At 39.3% G+C, this 21,648-nt stretch overlaps 1 protein-coding gene across 2 annotated transcripts in view; it reads right to left on the reverse strand.

Moving 5' to 3' along the window:
• The window catches only part of stat3 (signal transducer and activator of transcription 3 (acute-phase response factor)), a 66,796-nt gene that overhangs the window by 38,358 nt on the left and 6,790 nt on the right, over window positions 1-21,648 (reverse strand). For both annotated transcript variants that reach the window (XM_062049992.1, XM_062049991.1), the window contains exons 3-14: window positions 20,716-20,962; window positions 10,863-10,955; window positions 10,665-10,746; window positions 10,489-10,589; window positions 8,962-9,113; window positions 7,596-7,754; window positions 7,412-7,504; window positions 2,316-2,375; window positions 2,203-2,232; window positions 2,010-2,103; window positions 1,882-1,929; window positions 1,728-1,811 (exon numbers count right to left, since the gene is read on the reverse strand). In XM_062049992.1, the coding sequence (XP_061905976.1) occupies window positions 1,728-1,811; window positions 1,882-1,929; window positions 2,010-2,103; window positions 2,203-2,232; window positions 2,316-2,375; window positions 7,412-7,504; window positions 7,596-7,754; window positions 8,962-9,113; window positions 10,489-10,589; window positions 10,665-10,746; window positions 10,863-10,955; window positions 20,716-20,962 (1,243 nt within the window). The remainder of the gene's footprint in view (window positions 1-1,727; window positions 1,812-1,881; window positions 1,930-2,009; window positions 2,104-2,202; window positions 2,233-2,315; window positions 2,376-7,411; window positions 7,505-7,595; window positions 7,755-8,961; window positions 9,114-10,488; window positions 10,590-10,664; window positions 10,747-10,862; window positions 10,956-20,715; window positions 20,963-21,648) is intronic.

A 21,648-nucleotide genomic window follows, 5' to 3' on the forward strand; every position in this document is an offset into this window, starting at 1 on the left:
GACCTGTACTGTATGCTGTGAAGTCATTACAATAATATACGATGACATGTTTATTGTTTTACACAATAATATTTGATGTGGAGTTGAAACAAGTCGAATATAACCCCGACTGAATATATTCATATTTCAAAACACAAACATGCAACCTGTATATTAAAGGCCCACTACTACCGACCACGCAGTCTGATAGTTTATATATCAATGATGAAATCTTAACATTGCAACACATGCCAATACGGCCGGGTTAACTTATAAAGTGCATTTTTAAATTTCCCGCGAAACTTCCGGTTGAAAACGTCTATGTATGATGACGTATGCGCGTGACGTCAATGGTTGAAACGGAAGTATTCGGACACATTGGACCCAATACAAAAAGCTATGATTTCATCGCAAAATTCCACAGTATTCTGCACATCTGTGTTGGTGAATCTTTTGCAATTTGTTTAATGAACAATGAAGACTGCAAAGAAGAAAGCTGTAGGTGGGATCGGTGTATTAGCGGCGGACTACAGCAACACAACCAGAAGGACTTTGAGATGGATAGCAGACGTGCTATCCGATGCTAGCCGCCGACCGCATCTATGATCGGGTGAAGTCCTTCGTTGCTCCGTCGATCGCTGGTACGCAGGTGAGCACGGGTGTTGATGAGCAGATGAGGGCTGGCGTAGGTGGAGTGCTAATGTTTTTATCATAGCTCTGACGAGGTCCCGTAGCTAAGTTAGCTTCAATGGCGATGTTAGCAACAGCATTGTTAAGCTTCGCCAGGCTAGAAAGCATTAACCGTGTAGTTACATGTCCATGGTTTAATAGTATTGTTGATTTTCTGTCTATCCTTCCAGTCAGGGGTTTATCTCTTTTGTTTCTATCTGCATTTAAGCCCGATGCTATCACGTCAGCTCCGTGAGGTCCCGTAGCTAAGTTAGCTTCAATGGCGTCATTAGCAACAGCATTGTTAAGCTTCGCCAGGCTGGAAAGCATTAACCGTGTAGTTACAGGTCCATGGTTTAATATTATTGTTGATTTTCTGTCTATCCTTCCAGTCAGGGGTTTATTTCTTTTGTTTCTATCTGCATTTAAGCCCGATGCTATCACGTTAGCTCCGTAGCTAAAGAGCTTCGCCGATGTATTGTCGTGGAGATAAAAGTCACTGTGAATGTCCATTTCGCGTTCTCGACTCTCATTTTCAAGAGGATATAGTATCCGAGGTGGTTTAAAATAGAAATCTGTGATCCACAATAGAAAAAGGAGAAAATGTGGAATCCAATGAACCCTTGTACCTAAGTTACGGTCAGAGTGAAAAAAGATACGTCCTGCACTGCACTCTAGTCCTTCACTCTCACGTTACTCATCCACAAATCTTTCATCCTCGCTCAAATTAATGGGGTAATCGTCGCTTTCTCGGTCCAAATCGCTCTCGCTGCATTGTAAACAATGGGGAAATGTGAGGAGCCCTTCAACCTGTGACGTCACGCTACTTCCGGTACAGGCGAGTCTTTTTTATCAGCGACCAAAACTTTATCGTCGATGTTCTCTACTAAATCCTTTCAGCAAAAATATGGCAATATCGCGAAATGATCAAGTATGACACATAGAATGGATCTGCTATCCCCGTTTAAATAAAAACATTTCATTTCAGTAGGCCTTCAAAGTCAAGTAAACCCTGTTACTATAAATATGCTTCGTGTTTCTAGTGTTAGATATCTAGTGGGAGTTCTTGTGGAACCGACCTCCAGGTCGATCTTCAGACCCTGGTGATAGACTTCGGTCTCAAATGTGATGAGATGGAGCTCCTCTGTGACAATAAGGGAGGCCTACAGAAAGGAGAAGTTTCGTAAGTATAACGCATGCTGGCGGCTAACGAGTGGGAGGCCTGGCGCTTACGTCACTGCTGGTGCGTCCGCCGTTGCCGCACCGCTGCTCTCTGAGGGTCTGCAACGAACAGGAAGCGGGCGGTTCCGCTGTGAGGAAGCGTTTGTCAGAGAAGTTGGAGGGGATTTATCGCTACTCACCAAGTGCTTAAACTCCGCCGACAGGCTGCCGTTGTTGGACTCTTCCATGTTCATGACTTTGGTGTTGGTGCCGAGGATGTTGAACTTCCGTGACCTAGACAAAAGCGAAAGTGACTGTGTTTTCTTCTGTTGAGAAGAAGAAAAAAAAAAAGACAATGCATTGGTTTAGAAGTGAAAAAGTTCTACATCCTACCCTCGGATTGCAGCCACATCTCCAGACTCCCTGAGAAAAATAAAACGGTTTACAATGAAATGCAGTATTTTCTCATATATTTAGATTGTGCGTGTACTTAAAAAAATGCTTACTTGTCAATGCAAACTTTGATTTTCAGCTGGTAATTGAGTTCAGGGAATTTCACCAGTAGCCTGGAGGAATATACATATTAATCTTGCAATACTCACTAACGAATCGTACGATTTACTTGGACTAAAGTATTTGGTCTGTTGGTCTTTGACCTAATAAACAGCTTAAAATATTGTAGTCAAAGTCGTCTTTATTGTCAATTTTCAACATGTGCTGGACATACAGGAAAATCAAATTTTAGATATTTGATTAGAATGTTCTTCCACGCCACACTCACCCAAATATGCCTTTAAGGGTGTACACTGCAAAAACTGAAATCTAAGTAAGATTAAATATCTCAAATAAGGGTGACATTTGCTTATTTTCTGTCTGATAAGCAGATTTTATGTTAGAGTGTTTTACTTGTTTTAAGGGTTTTGGTCCTAGATGATCTCAGTAAGATATTACAGCTTGTTGCTGAGATTTGATGACCTATATTGAGTAAAACATGCTTGAAACTAGAATATCAACTGTTGCAAAGCTGTGTCATCAACACTCACAAGTATAAAACTACCGTACTAATAAATAATCATTTCTTATTTCAAGCATGTAAAAAAAAAATCAGGACTTTGACACAATTGTGTCTCATAATTAAAACAGATGACAGCCAAATGGACTTTGCTGTTTTATTTTCAATGAAACAATAGAAAATACATACTCATATAGTAGTACAGTAGTTATTAGTGAGAATATACTTATTTTAAGTAGGGATGTCCGATAATATCGGCCTGCCGATATTATCGGCCTGCCGATATTATCGGCCGATAAATGCGTTAAAATGTAATATCGGAAATTATCGGTATCGTTTTTTTTATTATCTGTATCGGTTTTTATTTTTTTATTAAATCAACATAAAAAACACAAGATACACTTACAATTAGTGCACCAACCCAAAAAACCTCCCTCCCCCCATTTCTTTCTGTTATCAATATTCTGGTTCCTACATTATATATCAATATATATCAATACAGTCTGCAAGGGATACAGTCCGTAAGCACACATGATTGTGCGTGCTGCTGGTCCACTAATAGTACTAACCTTTAACACTTAATTTTACTCATTTTCATTAATTACTAGTTTCTATGTAACTGTTTTTATATTGTTTTACTTTCTTTTTTATTCAAGAAAATGTTTTTAATATAGTTATCTTATTTTATTATTTTTTTTAAAAAGTACCTTATCTTCACCATACATGGTTGTCCAAATTTGGCATAATAATGTGTTAATTCCACGACTGCATATATCGGTTGATATCGGTATCGGTTGATATCGGTATCGGTAATTAAAGAGTTGGACAATATCGGAATATCGGATATCGGCAAAAAGCCATTATCGGACATCCCTAATTTTAAGGTAGTTTTGGGTTCATTGATGTTAGCTAATTTTCCTTGTTTTGGAAAGTCTTGACAAGCCACATTTTCTTGTTCTATTGGCAGATAATTTTGCTTAGTTCAAATAAAATACCCCTAATTTTTGTATTTTTTTTTTTGCTTGTTTTTGAACACTGACTTTTTGCAGTGTACTCACACTAGACCAGGGGTGTCAAAGTCAAGGCCCGCGAATGAATGCTATATGGCCCCCGGGATGATATTTGATTAGTATTAGAACCGGCCCGCAGGCCACAGCCGCCTGCTGCTGTTTTGCACACACCAATATTCCATCAGTGTTGGTGCTAGGAATTTTCAAAATGGGGTCCCGGGGACCCCATCAAGTCATAAAAATGGGGTCCCACAGTAAATTTTTGGGGTCCCACTTTTTTGTAACCGTTTTGAAAACAAATGATAAATGTATGCATTATCCTGTTATATCTCACATTCTATGTTGTGTTTTGGAAAAAGGTTGTCATAAATGTTACTTAATTCATTAAAAAAATAATACAAAAGAAAACACATTTTTATGCATATGTGAATGTATTCAGTTATAAACATTCATTCACTTTCTTCTTTCCTTCATGGATCTAAACTTTACCTGTGCCGGTATTTGTTTCTATATTTCTATTGTAATATTTTCAGAATGTGTTTGTTCTATTTTTGGCCAAAGTAAGACAACAAAAACAATCTGAAGTTTAAACAGTGTTTATGTTGTGTACAAGGTGTATTTATAATATTTTGTGCAAAGGAAATGTCATATTTTTAGGAAGCTCATCTTGTATTTGACATTGTTTATAGGGTTAGGCGTAATAAGTGTTCAACTTCAGCCTAAACCCTTTCGGTCTGCAACATTTTCAATTTATGAATGTACAACTGTTTGTTTATGTAAAACTGTTTGTTTATTTTGTTGACCACTGACCGAAGAAATAATAATAAACTAACAAATAAACTAAAGCTGTCTTTATTTTTTAGTTTTAATGCCATGATTTTAATAGTCAAGCCCGCGTGTGCACAGATTTTCCTCCATGCGGCCCCTGAGCTAAAATGAGTTTGACACCCCTGCCATAGTATCTACGGTGGTTGTTCGTAAGGTGTATTACTGCAAATGAAAAAATGGTTTCACTTTTTTTTTTTATGGTAAAAAACTGGCAACTCAGTTGCCAGAGATTAAAAATGGTAAATGGGTTGTACTTGTATAGCGCTTTTCTACCTTTTTTTAAGGAACTCAAAGCGCTTTGACACTATTTTCCACATTCACCCATTCACACACACACATTCACAAAAAAAAATCAGCGGTACTGTTTTCCATTTACTGTAAAATTTTGTTAAAAACACTGTTTTACAGTAAAATTTTGGTGACTGAGTTGCCATTTTTTACTCTAAAAACTACAGATTTTAAACATTTTTTTTACAGCGTACGTTAAAAAAATATATGTAATAATTGGAGATGTCGATAAATGATTTAAAATGTAACAACGGAAATTATCGGTATCGGTTTCAACCTCCCGATTTTCCCGGGAGACTCCCAAAATTCAGTGCCCCTCCCGAAAATCTCCCGGGGCAACCATTCTCCCGATTTCCACCCGGACAACCTTATTGGGGGCGTGCCTTAAAGGCACTGCCTTTAGCGTCCTCTACAACCTGTCGTCACGTCCGCTTTTCCTCCATACAAACAGCGTGCCGGCCCAGTCACATAATATATGCGGCTTTTACACACACATAAGTGAATGCAAGGCATACTTGGTCAACAGCCATACAGGTCACACTGAGGGCGGACGTATAAACAACTTTAAGACTGTTACAAATACGCGCCACACTGTGAACCCACACCAAACAAGAATGACAAACACATTTCGGGAGAACATCCGCACCGTAACACAACATAAACACAACAGAACAAATACCCGGAACCCCTTACAGCACTAACTCTTCCGGGACACTACAATATACACCCCCCGCTACCACCAAACCCCGCCCCCCCATCTCCCGAATTCGGAGGTCTCAAGGTTGGCAAGTATGCTCTAGTATACTCTGGACTGAAGTTGTGTGCCTTCATTGTTTTTGTAGCTGTTGTTTTGAGGCATGTTCAAAAAATTAAAAAAATAATGCACTTTGTGAAAGTCAAAGTATAGTATTTCCCATAGTTGTAGTGGGTATCACAGTGTTTCCCATAAACTGCCAAGATACCTGTGGTGGTGGGGGCGTGGCTATGGGCGTGGTCACCATGACATCATCGAGTAATTTGCATAATTTACTACAATGATTAGATTTTCTCTAAAAAGGCTAAAAAAATGTATACTTACTAATTAATAACAGTTTTGTTTTAAACGTCCATCCATCTATCCATCCATCCAATTTACAATATAATTACAACACTTTATGTACATATTTATATACAGATTTGAACAATAAGTTATTCACTGAAATATATTTATTAATTGTGGTTCCTACAAAAAATATATCTTATAAAATATAAAAGCTAAAATGTCTCAACGCTCTGCCCCTTTAATTAGTGCATACTAAATAATTTAACTTTAGCCTACTACTACAACCATATTATTTACCAGCAACATAAAGTGAAACAGAGGCAGAGGTGTCCTGCCACAGTCAGTAACAAATAAACAGCAAACAGTAGTGGTGGTAGATAGACACAGAGCTTCATCAAACATCTGATCCACTGAACAAAGAGCTCCAAAAATCTTGAACTTTAGACTGCCATCAGTTTTACTCCCTACACTTAACCATGTGTTTCCTACTGCCTGCAGACTTTGCACCCTTTGTTATATACACATGTTGTGTTTCTAATATAAATACATTTAATAAAGTCAAATACAAATAAGGCAACAAGAGAAGTATCCTACACTTCTCTTTTGTAAAGTAAATCTGAACAGCCGATATGGGCATCTACATCAACTATATGATTTGCCTGAGAAGCTGGAGAGGACAAAAAAAAAATATTTTTTTTTTATTTTTAATTTTTTTTAATTTCAATATGTGGCGGACGTAATTCTTTCGTGGCGGGCCGCCCCAAATAAATTAATGTGTGGGAAACCCTGGTATCAGGATTATCTCAGGGAGAGCATGTCCCAAATTCCAAGCTGCTGTTTTGAGGCATGTTAAAAAAAAAAAGCACTTTGGGTGACTTCAATAATAAATATGGCAGTGCCATGTTGGCATTTTTTTCCATAACCGGAGTTGAAGTTGTTCTCCTATTTTGGAAAACCTTGTTTTTGATTGATTGATTGAAACTTGTATTAGTAGATTGCACAGTACAGTACATATTCCGTACAATTGACCACTAAATGGTAACACCCGAATACATTTTTCAACTTGTTTAAGTCGGGGTCCACGTTAATCAATTCATGGTAAAGTTACATTGTTTAATGCATCCAGCGGGGCATCACAACAAAATTAGGCATAATAATGTGTTAATTCCACGACTGTATATATCGGTATCGGTTGATATCGGAATCAGTAATTAAGAGTTGGACAATATCGGAATATCGGCAAAAAAACCATTATCGGACATCTCTAGTAATAATCAAATGCAGAGGCAAATTCTTATATAATTCGCTGTTACAAGCGGCCTTCTAAGGGCAGCCATAACTGGGATTTGGCCCTCAATGAAAACGAGTTTGACACCCGTGACGTAGAGCGGTGTATAAAATAAAACGGAGGTTATTCCTTACCGGACTTTATTGGTGAACTGCACGCCCGTTTTGATGACCAGCGGTCTGTCCGGGTGCATTGGCATACACGGCTGTCTTTCCACTACAAACGCACTGTTGGGTAACACAGGGCCTCAGTTAGGACAGAGTACTAACGCAGTGAGACGCATTAATAAAGACAAAGTGGTGCATATGTGAGCAGTACCTCTTCATGAGGTTTCGGAACAAGTCCACTATCTTCTCCTCCAGGGCGGGCCGGTGCTGGATGATGGGGTCCCCTTTGTAAGACACCTTCTGCTGGAGCTCCTCCAGCTTCTTGATCTGCTGACGAATCTGGAGTTGGGACTCGGCCAAGGACGTTATCCTGTTTGGAAAGACATCCTTTTCATTGATACGGCTCTTGTGTTTCACTTTGAAAGGCCTACTGAAACCCACGACTACCGACCACGCAGTCTGCTAGTTTATATATCAATGATGACATCTTAACATTGCAACACATGCCAATACGGCCGGGTTAGATTAGTAAAGTGCAATTTGAAATTTCCCGCAAAATATTCTGCTGAAAACGTCTCGGTATGATGACGTTTGCGCGTGACGTCACGGATTGTAGCGGACATTTTGGGACACCATTGTGGCCAGCTATTAAGTCGTCTGTTTTCATCGCAAAATTCCACAGTATTCTGGACATGTGTTGGTGAATCTTTTGCAATTTGTTTAATGAACAATGAAGACAGCAAAGAAGAAAGCTGTAGGTGGGAAGCGGTGTATTAGCGACCGGCTGCAGCAACACAACCAGGAGGACTTTGAGTTGGATAGCAGACGCGCTACTGTGAGTATGCACCTTTGGCTTTCAAACATTTGATCGCTTGCCCGTACGTGCGTGCCGCTATGTACATGTCACGTACGTAACTTTGGGGAAATATATGTGCTGTATGAACTTTACGGAGGTGAACGGTACTTTGGGCTGTGGGATTGAGTGTGTTGTGCGGGTGTTTGAGTTGTATTGGTGGGTTATATGGAAGGGAGGGGGGAGGTGTTTGTTATGCGGATTAATTTGTGGCATATTAAAAATAAGCCTGGTTGTGTTGTGGCTAAAAGAGTATATATATGTCGTGTGTTTATTTACTGTTTTAGTCATTCCCAGCTGAATATCAGGTCCCACCCGCCTCTCACAGCATCTTCCCTATCTGAATCGCTTCCAATGCCCTCTAATCCTTCACTCTCACTTTCCTCATCCACGAATCTTTCATCCTCGCTCATATTAATGGGGTAATCGTCGCTTTCTCGGTCCGAATCGCTCTCGCTGCTGGTGGCCATGATTGTAAACAATGTGCAGATGTGAGGCGCTCCACAACCTGTGATGTCACGCTACTTCCGATACAGGCAAGGCTTTTTTATCAGCGACCAAAAGTTGCGGACTTTATCGTCGATGTTCTGTACTAAATCCTTTCAGCAAAAATATGGCAATATCGCGAAATGATCAAGTATGACACATAGAATGGACCTGCTATCCCCGTTTAAATAAGAAAATTTCATTTCAGTAGGCCTTTAAAGCAAGAGCGCAAGCTTACCATGTTTCTAGGCGGTCCAGGCAGATGTTAGGCGGACCCCCGATGCAGGCGATTTGCTGCCGTCGCTTCCAGTCGGCCAGTTCTTCATCTGTTAGGTTCTTCTGGACATAATCCATGGCGGTGAGTAAGCCTCCAATCTCCGTCACAATTTGCTGCAATGAGAAGCATCAGAGCCAGTTAGCCGCTACACTGCAAAAACTGAAATCTAAGTAAGATTAAAAATCTCAAATAAGGGTGATATTTGCTTATTTTCTGTCCAATGAAATAATTATTCTCACTAAGCAGATTTTATGTTAGAGTATTTTACTTGTTTTAAGGGTTTTGGTCCTAAATTATCTCAGTAAGATATTACAGCTTGTTGCCGAGATTTTATGACCTATATCAGGGGTCGGCAACCCGCGCCGCCCTAGTGGCTCTCTGGAGCTTTTCCAAAAATTTATTAATAAAATGGAAAAAGATGAGAGGAAAAAAATATATTTTTTGTTTTAATATGGACAAACATGACACAAACCTCCCTAATTGTTATAAAACACACTGTTTGTATTAAACATGCTTCACTGATTCGAGTATTTGGCGAGCGCCGTTTTGTCCTACTAATTTTGGCGGTCCTTTAACTCACCGTAGTTTGTTTACATGTATAACTTTCTCCGACTTTCTAGGACGTGTTTTATGCCACTTCTTTGTCTGTCTCATTTTGTCCACCAAACTTTTACCGTTGTGCATGAATGCACGAAGGTGAGTTTTGTTGATGTTATTGACTTGTGTGGAGTGCTAAACAGACATATTTGGTCACTGCATGACTGCAAGCTGATCGATGCTAACATGCTATTTAGGCTAGCTATATGTACATATTGCATCATTATGCCTCAACTGTAGATATATTTGAGGTCATTTAGTTTCCTTTAAGTCATCTTAATTCAATTTATATTTCATGACACACCATCTGTATGTAATATGGCTTTTAATTTTTTGCGGCTCCAGACAGATTTGTTTTTGTATTTTTGGTCCAACATGGCTCTTTCAACATTTTGGGTTGCCGACCCCTGACCTATATTGAGTAAAACATGCTTGAAACTAGAATATCAACTGATGCAAAGCTGTGTCATCAACACTCAAAAGTATAAAACGACTTTTCTAAAGTAATCATTTTTTATTTCAAGCATGAAAAAAGAATCCTGACTTTGACACAATTGTGTCTCATAATTAAAACAGCCAAATGGACTTTACTGTTTTATTTTCAATGAAACAATAGAAAATACGTACTCATATAGTAGAACAGTTGTTATTAGTGAGAATATACTTATTTTAAAGGTATTTTTGGGTTCATTGAGGTTAGCTAATTTTCCTTGTTTTGGAAAGTATTGACAAGCCAAATTTTCTTGTTCTATTGGTAGATAATTTTGCTTAGTTCAAATAAAATACCCCTAATTTTTGTATTTTTTTTTCTTGTTTTTGAACACTGACTTTTTGCAGTGTATAGTGAGGAGTATTTTACTGCAGCCATGATGGAGATGTTGGGACACTAACCCTCCTGAGCTGGTCCAGGGTGCTCAGCATCTGCTCCAGCTGAGCCATCCTCTGCCTGGTGGCCGCCGCCTGGCTATTGCCGTTCAGGTCTTGGGACAACTCTAGGAAAGTGCATTTGATTGTGACTTTTACCATTAAAAACCTCAGCTCTCCAAAACATTGTTCCGACTCCCTACCTCCTTGGCTTTTCAGCGTCTTGTAATTGAAATCAAAGTCGTCCTGCAGGTTCTCCAGCATCTTCATCTTCTGTTCCATGTCCTGTAGAGAAGAAGACGCTTCTTAGAAAAGAAGAAAAAGATCACTACGGTTCTTGTAACGCTGCATGTTCAATTATCAATTTCAAAAATGGTATCTTGTGGTCCCTCAAAACCAACCTGCACTCGTTTCCTGATGTCTTGAAGATTGTGCTCCAGAATCTGCTGCTTCTCGGTCACCACAGTCCCTGTAGGGTGGGCGGCCTGTCCGTCCTGACAACATATTACACTACATCAGAGGTGCTACATTTACCCTGTCACATTTACCCAATGTAATGGACACAGAGGAGCTATAGGACGGAAAAGTCCTCAGGGAGGTAAGAGTAGGGATTTAGAGAATGAGTTATTTCTTTATCAATAGTCATGTTTAAAGCAGCTAATATTTTCCCATGTGTACACTTTGTGCTTGTATCTTATGTCCGCTAGTAAACTCTGTGCCTTACCTTGAATGCGGTGGAATGTGTATCGGGAGTATAATGTACTCCCTTTTTACCTTATCAGTTTAGAACAATAAGGCTGTATTTCTTTCTGGGCGGGAGGGGGCTGTTTTCATACTAAATAAACTGACTCTTTCCGTTTGATTTTCAGACCGCTTCTAGATGCCGCTATTAACGCATTGTAAGGCTGGTCTCTTAAAGCTTTAGTAAAACTTGGTAATATTCCTATTCTGTCTTGGTGGTCCTTCTTACTAGAGATGTCCGATAATGGCTTTTTTGCCGATATCCGATATTCGGATATTGTCCAACTCTTAATTACCGATTCCGATATCAACCGATACCGATATATACAGTCGTGGAATTAACACATTATTATGCCTAATTTTGTTGTGATGCCCCGCTGGATGCATTAAACAATGTAACAAGGTTTTCCAAAATAAATCAACTCAAGTTATGGAAAAAAATGCCAACATGGCACTGCCATATTTATTATTGAAGTCACAAAGTGCATTATTTTTTTTAACATGCCTCAAAACAGCAGCTTGGAATTTGGGACATGCTCTCCCTGAGAGAGCATGAAGAGGTTGAGGTGGGCGGGGTTGAGGTGTGGGGGCTACGGGGGTAGCGGGGGTGTATATTGTAGCGTCCCGGAAGAGTTAGTGCTGCAAAGGATCCTGGGTATTTGTTCTGTTGTGTTTATGTTGTGTTACGTTGCAGATGTTCTCCCGAAATGTGTTTGTCATTCTTGTGTGGTGTGGGTTCACAGTGTGGCGCATATTTGTAACAGTGTTAAAGTTGTTTATACGACTACCCTCAGTGTGACCTGTATGGCTGTTGACCAAGTATAATTTGCATTCACTTGTGTGTGTGAAAAGTCGTAGATATTAAGTGATCGGGCCGGCACGCAAAGGAAGTGCCTTTAAGGTGTATTGGCGCTCTGTACTTCTCCCTACGTCCGTGTACACAGCAGCGTTTTTAAAAAGTCATACATTTTACTTTTTGAAACCGATACCGATAATTTCCGATATTACATTTTAAAGCATTTATTGGCCGATAATATCGGAGTGCCGATATTATCGGACATCCCTACTTCTTACTCAACATATATGCCATCCGAAAGAATTTGGGATTGACCGGTGTCTTTTATTCCCCGAGAGGAAGACTGGTCCGACGCAACAGGATGTACAGTATATCGTTAGGATTTCATTGATACAGATATTGATATTCCTTATTTATACCGGTATTCATTGGCACCCTTATCGGCGCTACACATTATTTGTGTAAATAAAGATGTGAAAAAACGCACTTTTTAATTACCATTTTTGTTAGCACAAGTGGTTGTGCACCAGCAACATCATGATATAACATCTCACAGCACAAGCTAGCAAGCTACGGAGTTTGCAGCCAATGTAGTTCTTGCAAAGTGTATAAAAGCGAGTATGAAAGTTGGGCAAATAAGATGCCAAAAACCAACCACTTTAATGTGGTATTGAACAGAAAGGAGGACTTTTTTTTCTCCTCCATTTGAAAATGCGTACGTTATCAGCACAACTGTCTGATTCCAATCAATGCAAGTCATCAGAATCAGGTAATACACCAACTTATGTTCTTGTCTTCATGAAAGAAAGAAATCTATATGTGTTAAACATGTTTGTATTATCATTAAACACCTTTAACTTGTTAACAAAAATGTACACTACCGTTCAAAAGTTTGGGGTCACATTAAAATGTCCTTATTTTTCAATGAAGATAACTTTAAACTAGTCTTAACTTTAAAGAAGTACACTCTATACATTGCTAATGTGGTAAATGACTATTCTAGCTGCAAATGTCTGGTTTTTGGTGCAATATCTACATAGGTGTATAGAGGCCCATTTCCAGCAACTATCACTCCAGTGTTCTAATGGTACAATGTGTTTGCTCATTGGCTCAGAAGGCTAATTGATGATTAGAAAACCCTTGTGCAATCATGTTCACACATCTGAAAACAGTTTAGCTCGTTACAGAAGCTACAAAACTGACCTTCCTTTGAGCAGATTGAGTTTCTGGAGCATCACATTTGTGGGGTCAATTAAACGCTCAAAATGGCCAGAAAAAGAGAACTTTCATCTGAAACGCGACAGTTTATTCTTGTTCTTAGAAATGAAGGCTATTCCACAAAATTGTTTGGGTGACCCCAAACTTTTGAACGGTAGTGTATCTTTAATAAATAAATAAATATAAATTATATATATGAATGAGGTAGATCCCCACCACTTGATCAATTGAAAAGTAGCTCGCCTGCAGAAGTGTGCAAGCCTGATGTATACTATTCATGTTCATTCACAGGCTTTTAACATGATATCTCATATCATATACTGTATATAATATAAGTCAATACAATCAATTAGCATGTTAAGTCGGTGTGCATTTTGTAACAATAGGAGTTCTTATTCGCGTTTATGTTGCACACCCGACCCATTTGAGTGACGGACCGGAGGCCAGTGTTGGCAACTTTGGCAAATACCGTGTCTGTGTCTGTATCCAGTATGTGTCTGTATTATATGTATAAAAAGACACAATGGGTATTCAAAATGTACACTTTTTTGAGTAAATTAATATTGGCCTGTGGATTACTGGATTGTCGGGTTGATGAAGCGCACCGTATCGGGTGTCGTGACTTAAGTGGTGTTCACTTTAAACTGGCACTAACACTAACTTAGCGTGACTTTGCGTACTTGGGGGAAATATTGTTGTTAAAAATGTTTGTGTGGTCTTCCTTGCATATTTGTGATTAGTCCAAGCTGATTATCATCTATCCGTGCGTCGTAGCGGCACTCAAACTGAATGTGAAAGCGTGTCATAATGACGACGGCCAGCTGGATAAAAAAAACAAAACGATATCAGTATCATTAGTGCAGAATCTTAACGGTCTTCCTGGACCGACCTAATTAGGAACTGGTACCAAAAAATACCGGTACACAGTAATACATCCCTAGTTCACCCGAACACCTTGTGTGGTGTTCGGGTCTGTGGGACCGTTTTCATTTTTTATTAAAAGAAAAATTATACAATTAATTAATTTTTCAAACTGAGACTTACTGACTTTGGCTCATTTTCTGTGAAGAACATATATCAGAATACATAATTAATGACCACACACCATACACCCCGCCTACACATTTCTATTACATATAAGATGTCCGGGTCCACTGGACCCGAGGCTAATAGAAGTGTGGAAATTGATGTTCTGTGTACCACACACACACACACACACACACACACACACACACACACACACACACACACACACACACACACACACACACACACCAGGCCTAGACAGGAGGAGGACAGAGTGTAGGTACACAGAACATCAGAGGGTCAAATGTGCGAGAAAATGAGAGCAGACAGTGATGACAAACAATGTTGCAACCTTGTGTGGGAACCGCAGGTGCAGAAACACAAAAGAAGACGCGCTGTGGGATGCAGAAACTGGCAGAGAAATTTTCCGTGCAACGTTCATATTGTTGTTACTCAGCCAGCGTTTGTGGGTCTGATGGACCCGTTGCATTTTGTGGCTTTTAATGCCTCACAATGAAACACTTTTATGTTAAAATACCGAACAGATGTTTATTGGGATAAGGTAAACATCTGTTAAGTATTTTAACATAAAAGTGTTTGATTGTGAGGCATTAAAAGCCACAAAATGCAACGGGTCCATCAGACCCACAAACGCTGGCTGAGTAACAACAATATGAACATTACACAAGGGTTAAAACATGCTTGGCTTTAGATGTTTTTCTACTTTTTTCTAATCAACTTATCGCCGGTTTATTATTGAAGCCGGATCAAATTCGTTTTGCAAAATATTAATTTTATTATCGCATGTCTATAATTTTCACCGGGTCAAACTCGTTTCGCAAAATATTTAGCATAAGGCTAGAACTTCCACCGGGTCAAATTCGTTACGTCACGAGTGACGCATCTGTCCTCATTTTCAAAATGGAGGAAGCTGATTTCAGTAGTTTACAATCGCACAAAGGAAAAAAGATAAAGAGCTATTCAGTAGGATTTAAGGTCCAAGCTATTGAATACCGGTACAATATGCTAAAGAGAACAGTAAGCAGCTATGTTTTATTAATATACCGTAGCTGCGTGTGTGAAATACTGTATAAGTCATTAAATGACTCCCGCCTCCTGGTGGTAGAGGGCGCTGCCGCGCTAGTGATCCTTCTTGCGACTTCCGGTACTGCAGAAGAAGTGAACACACGCAGCAAGAGATTTTTTTTTTAACAAGGAGGATTACATACCGGTATCTAAAATAAAACAGTTTTCTAAACTGGACTTTCAATGGAAGCAGGAGGTAATAATTAAAGGAATATCTCCATCGAGACAGAGACTTTTAAAACGGAAAAAAGAAGATAATGAAGACTTCTATAAACAAGTTATCGATGCTTTTGGTCAGAAGGAGCTGCAAATGGACTCCATTTATAAGTACAGGTAAGACCATAATAACGTTTTTTTTAATTAAATGTGCTTTTCATGATGGTATGCTTACATCACACTCAAAGCGCACGCCTAAATTTTATGGATTCTTTTGGTAAATGCCGGAGTGAGAAGAGGTTTTAAAATAACTACCGCATGCACGGCCATCCCGCCGGTTTCCGGTAAACGCAGGAGTGACAGGAGGTTTTAAATTAATTAACGCCCTTGCGGCTATTCAAGGAAATACGGTAATTCAAAATGGCAAACATGTCATGTTTTTTATTTTAACCCTTTGATTGCCCATTTAGTCTAATCATGTCAGTTTTTTTAAATTTTGAAAGATTTGCATAAAATGACTTATTGTCCATACAGTAAATGTTAATTAGCTGGGGTCAAGGGGGTACAGATTAGGCCTAAATATTTATAAGATTAGTAATACAATTTATTCTGATGCATTTTATATTTTTTTTGGCTGTGTCAGATTACAGAAGTTATAGCAATGTAGTATACTGGGGGGGGAAAAGTCCCAGTGGACTACTAATATAATTTAAAAAAATCAAATGTACAGTCATTACACAATATAATCATGTATATTCCAATTTCAGGCTTTCATTTTAGAGACAAAGAGTACAATTTGTAATTTTTACTGTATAGAATTAGATGGAGCAATTTTGGTCAAGTGTTTTTCTCACAGGGCTTCTGGTGGGAGTGGGTGGTACGTAATGACATGATGACTGATTGGTCAATTACGGCCATTACGCTTTAGAAATTCAATGAAAAGCACAAAAATTATTAGGATTCCGAATTAAGTTCCTTCCGCTGTGTTTTTTGACAGTGTGTGCATGCGCGCCGCACCTGTGTAGAGGCACTACAAATCATGTGTTTGTGTGTGTGCACGTGCGTGTGTGTGTGTGTGTGTAATAGTGGGTTCCAGCAACATAGTTGTCTGTGCATCCAAATGTGTTGCATCTGACAAAAACATGTGTTTGCTTGGTCAGCATAAACACCTTCTTGCAGCTCACTGGAACTTGCGGGCTGGATCAGTATTTGCAAATTGCAGCAACATGTTTCTCTGCATGTTCGCTTGTCAAACGTATAAAATGTGCAGCTTTTTGTAATACATGCTATCTCTTACACGCGCACACACAAACACACACACAACTAGGGTTGTAGTGTAAGCACCTTTTAAAAAATGGCTGCTAAATAAACCCAGTTAATCAATATACAAGTACTCTTTTTAACTGAATACTTGTCGTACTCAGAGTCAAGTAATTATTAAGATGACTACTTTTTACTTCAACTTGAGCTATATTACTCTCAAGAACAGGTGTTCAAAGTGCGGCCCACAGCTTGTTTTTTTATTGGCCCGCGACACGCTCTAAAGAAAAAAAAATTTAATAAATAAAAACATTTAATTAGAACATTACACGGAAAAACTACAGCGTGCAAATTTTGGGAGAAACGACGTGTGAGTGTTGACATGCGGAAGTCACTGAAATGCACAAGTCAAACTTAAACGCTAACGGTGATCGAGCAGCAGAATGCAAGGACGCTAGCGGCGCATACCAGGAGCGACAACGAGGAAGAAGATTTCATGGGATTTAGCGATCAGGAGTGACAGATTGTTTGGTAAACGTATAGCATGTTCTATATGTTATAGTTATTTGAATGACTCTTACCATAATATGTTACGTTAACATACCAGGCACGTTCTCAGTTGGTTATTTATGCATCATATAACGTACACTTATTCAGCCTGTTGTTCACTATTCTTTATTTATTTTAAATTGCCTTTCAAATGTCTATTCTTGGTGTTGGCTTTTATCAAATACATTTCCCCCAAAAATGCGACTTGTATATGTTTTTTTCCTTCTTTATTATGCATTTTCGGCCGGTGCGACGTATACTCCGGAGCGACGTATAATCCGAAAAATACGGTACATGTATTTTTTCTGGCAAAATGGGGTAAAAAAAATCTAATTGATTTAGTAATAAAATACAAAGTACTTTATGGGCCAGATCTGTCCCCCGGGCCTTGAGTTTGTCACCTGTGTCTATCAAAGTCTTGTATAAAGTCTTAAATATGACTATGAACGACTATAAATATGTTACTGGTATGATTATTTAAAACTTTGGTTTTACTTTTAAATGGTGCTCTTCATACTGGCAGTCCAAAAGGGAAGTATAGTACTTAGTAGTAGTGAAGTGAGTTGTGTGCAAGCAGTGGTTTGTTACGGCGGAATTCAGCTAGCATGCTAACAGAAGTCATTTGACTATGAAGTGAACGCATGTAAAATTAGCTTAAAAAGTTAACATCCTAACCGTTAGCATGTGTCAAGTACCACATTTTACAACAACGAGGTGGTCGGCTGAAAAATTGGCTAAAAAAGTTAGCATGCTAATGTTAGCAATGCTGCCTGAGGCTAAGCCAATCAGTGTTTTGGTCTCATCGAGTGGCTAATACTACTGTATTGTTGGTCATTTTTGTTCATTTAGCCATTTATATGCGTGAACATTTTCAAAACTTTCCAACCCAGCATGAGACTTTGAACTGCTTTTAACTTTTTGACTGCCTTTTTAATCTAACAAATTGCTCTTGAGATCATTTTTATCTGCTCTTTCTATGTGCATGTATATATACACACATAGTATGTGTGTGTATTTTACCTCTGTTTTAAAATTATATATTTTAGTCTGTCCTTTGCCTGTATTTCTTTGTAGTGTACAGCCCTTTGTTTTTCAACAGTGGTTGTTTTTAAAGGGCTTTATTAATAAAGTTGGTATGGTATGGTAGTTGACTTGTCCAGGGTGTTCCCCGCCTTCCGCCCGAATGCAGCTTAGATAGGCCCAAGCACCCCTTCGCAACCCCGTAAGGGACCACAATGGAAACAAGTAGAGATGTCCGATAATGGCTCTTTTGCCGATATTACGATATTGTCCAACTCTTAATTACCGATTCCGATATCAACCGATACCGATATATACAGTCGTGGAATTAACACATTATTATGCCTAATTTTGTTGTGATGCCCCGCTGGATGCATTAAACAATGTAACAAGGTTTTCCAAAACAAATAAATGCCAACATGGCACTGCCATATTTATTATCGAAGTCAAAAAGTGCATTATTTTTTTTAACATGCCTCAAAACAGCAGCTTGGAATTTAGGACATGCTTTCCCTGAGAGCGGGGGGTGTATATTGTAGCATCCCGGAAGAGTTAGTGCTGCAAGGGGTTCTGGGTATTTGTTCTGTTGTGTTTATGTTGTTACAGTGCGGATGTTCTCCCGAAATGTGTTTGTCATTGTTGTTTGGTGTGGGTTCACAGTGTGGCGCATATTTGTAACAGTGTTAAAGTTGTTTATACGGTCACCCTCAGTGTGACCTGTATGGCTGTTGACCAAGTATGCCTTGCATCCACTTGTGTGTGTGAAAAGCCGTAGATATTATTTGATTGGGCCGGCACGCAAAGGCAGTGCCTTTAAGGTTTATTGGCGCTCCGTACTTCTTCCTACGTCCGTGTACACAGCGGCGTTTTAAAGTCATGAATTTTACTTTTTGAAACCGATACCGATAATTTCCGATATTACATTTTAAAGCATTTATCGGCCAATATTATCGGACATCTCTAGAAACAAGCCTTTTGGCTTTTTGTGCCAGCCATTTGCCTTTTTAAAGCATTGCATGGATTCAATTCTTTAAGATGTCAATAAGCTTCTCAATCAATCAATCAATCAATCAATCAAAACAAGCGGTAGAAAATGGATGGATGGATGGTATGGTAGTTGGTAAAATTCCTAATTTAAGGCAAAATTACATATAATATGATTTGTTGTTTAGAACACAGGGCTAAGACATGGATGTTGTGTTCAGATAGTTTAGCATATATTGATTGACCTATATCAGGGGTCGGCAACCCGCGGCTCTAGCGCCGCCCTAGTGGCTCTCTGAAGCTTTTTCAAAAATGTATGAAAAATGGAAAAAGATGAGGGGAAAAAATATATATTTTTTGTTTTAATATGGTTACTGTAGGAGGACAAACATGACACAAACCTCCCTAATTGTTATAAAACACACTGTTTGTATTAAACATGCTTCACTGATTCGAGTATTTGGCGAGCGCCGTTTTGTCCTACTAATTTTGGCGGTCCTTGAACTCACCTTAGTTTGTTTACAATGTATAACTTTCTCCGACTTTCTAGGACGTGTTTTATGCCACTTCTTTTTCTGTCTCATTTTGTCCGCCAAACTTTTAACGTTGTGCGTGAATACACAAAGGTGAGTTTTGTTGATGTTATTGACTTGTGTGGAGTGATAATCAGACATATTTGGTCACTGCATGACTGCAAGCTAATCGATGCTAACATGCTATTTAGGCTAGCTGTATGTACATATTGCATCATTATGCCTCATTTGTAGCTATATTTGAGCTCATTTAGTTTCCTTTAAGTCATCTTAATTCAATGTATATCTCATGACACACTATCTGTTTGTATTATGGCTTCTAATTTGTTGCGGCTCCAGACAGATTTGTTTTTGTATTTTTGGTCCAATGTGGCTCTTTCAACATTTTGGGTTGCCGACCCCTGACCTATATTGTATTGGTTTTAGTATCTTTAATGTATAAAATGTATCAAATCCGGTTTTTTTTCATGCGGCTCTCGCTGGAAAAAGTTTGGACACCCCTGCTCTAAAGTAAGCATGTTAGTATGGAAGCCACACAGTTAGGAGATCAGGGAGATCCGGGTTCGAATCTCCGTTTGGACATCTCTGTGTGGAGTTTGCATGTTCTCCCGTGGGTTTTTTTCCAGGTACTCTGGCTTCCTCCCACTTTCCAAAAATATGCATGTTAGGTTAGTTGAGGACACTAAATTGTCAGCAAGTATGAATGGTTGTTTGTCTGTATGTGCCCTGCAAATTGGCTGGCAAAAAGTCTCGGGTGTTCCCTGCTTCTCGTTCAAAGTCAGTGGAGATAGGCCCCACCCTAGTGAGGATAAGCCATACAGAAAACGAATGGATGAAAAGTGTATCGAAAGCATCAAGAAAAACAATCATTGCGTCATTGGAGACCTGTGCGGCGGCGGCAGCGGCGGTCTGCAGCAGCCGTTGCTCCTCCCACAGGCAGCGGGCGACGATGCGGGCGATCTCCATGGGCTTCTCCAAGTACTTGCTCTGCTGGTGCTGCTTGATCCGTCGTAGGTTGTGCTGGTAGAGGACGTTGCCCTCCTGCAGGAAGCGGCTGTACTGCTGGTCTATCTCGCCAAGGAGGTTGTGGAACACCAAAGTGGCGTGCGACTCCTGGTTGGCAGCGTAAGCCCTTTGACAAAATGAATAAACAAAATGAATACATATAGTTCCGCGAGTATCAAAGGATTTATTCGGCACCGGTGACCCTTATTTCAAAAGAAGCAGCAAAAAAGATAGAAGAATACAAACAGGAAGTTACCATATTGTATTTCATTTAGCCATTGTTACTAGAGATGTCCGATAATATCAGCAGTCCGATATTATCGGCCGATAAATGTTTTCAAATGTAATATCGGAAATTATCGGTATCGGTTTCAAAGAGTAAAATTTATGACTTTTTAATACGCCGCTGTGTACACGGACGTACGGAGAAGTACAGAGCGCCAATAAACCTTAAAGGCACTGCCTTTGCGTGCCGGACCAGTCACATAATATCTGCGGCTTTTCACACACACAAGTGAATACAAGGCATAATTGGTAAACAGCCATACAGGTCACACTGAGGGTGTCCGTATAAACAACTTTAACACTGTTACAAATATGCGCCACACTGTGAACCCACACCAAACAAGAATGACAAACACATTTCGGGAGAACATCCGCACCGTAACACAACATAAACACAACAGAACAAATACCCAGAACCCCTTGCAGCACTAACTCTTCCGGGACGCTACAATATACACATTGGCAGTTTTTTATGCTTTTTAGAGGGTTATAAGTGTCAGACTAATTGTATCTAAGTTATCACAAAAC

This window comes from Entelurus aequoreus, linkage group LG06 (assembly GCF_033978785.1).
Source record: "Entelurus aequoreus isolate RoL-2023_Sb linkage group LG06, RoL_Eaeq_v1.1, whole genome shotgun sequence".
Lineage (NCBI taxonomy): Eukaryota > Metazoa > Chordata > Actinopteri > Syngnathiformes > Syngnathidae > Entelurus > Entelurus aequoreus.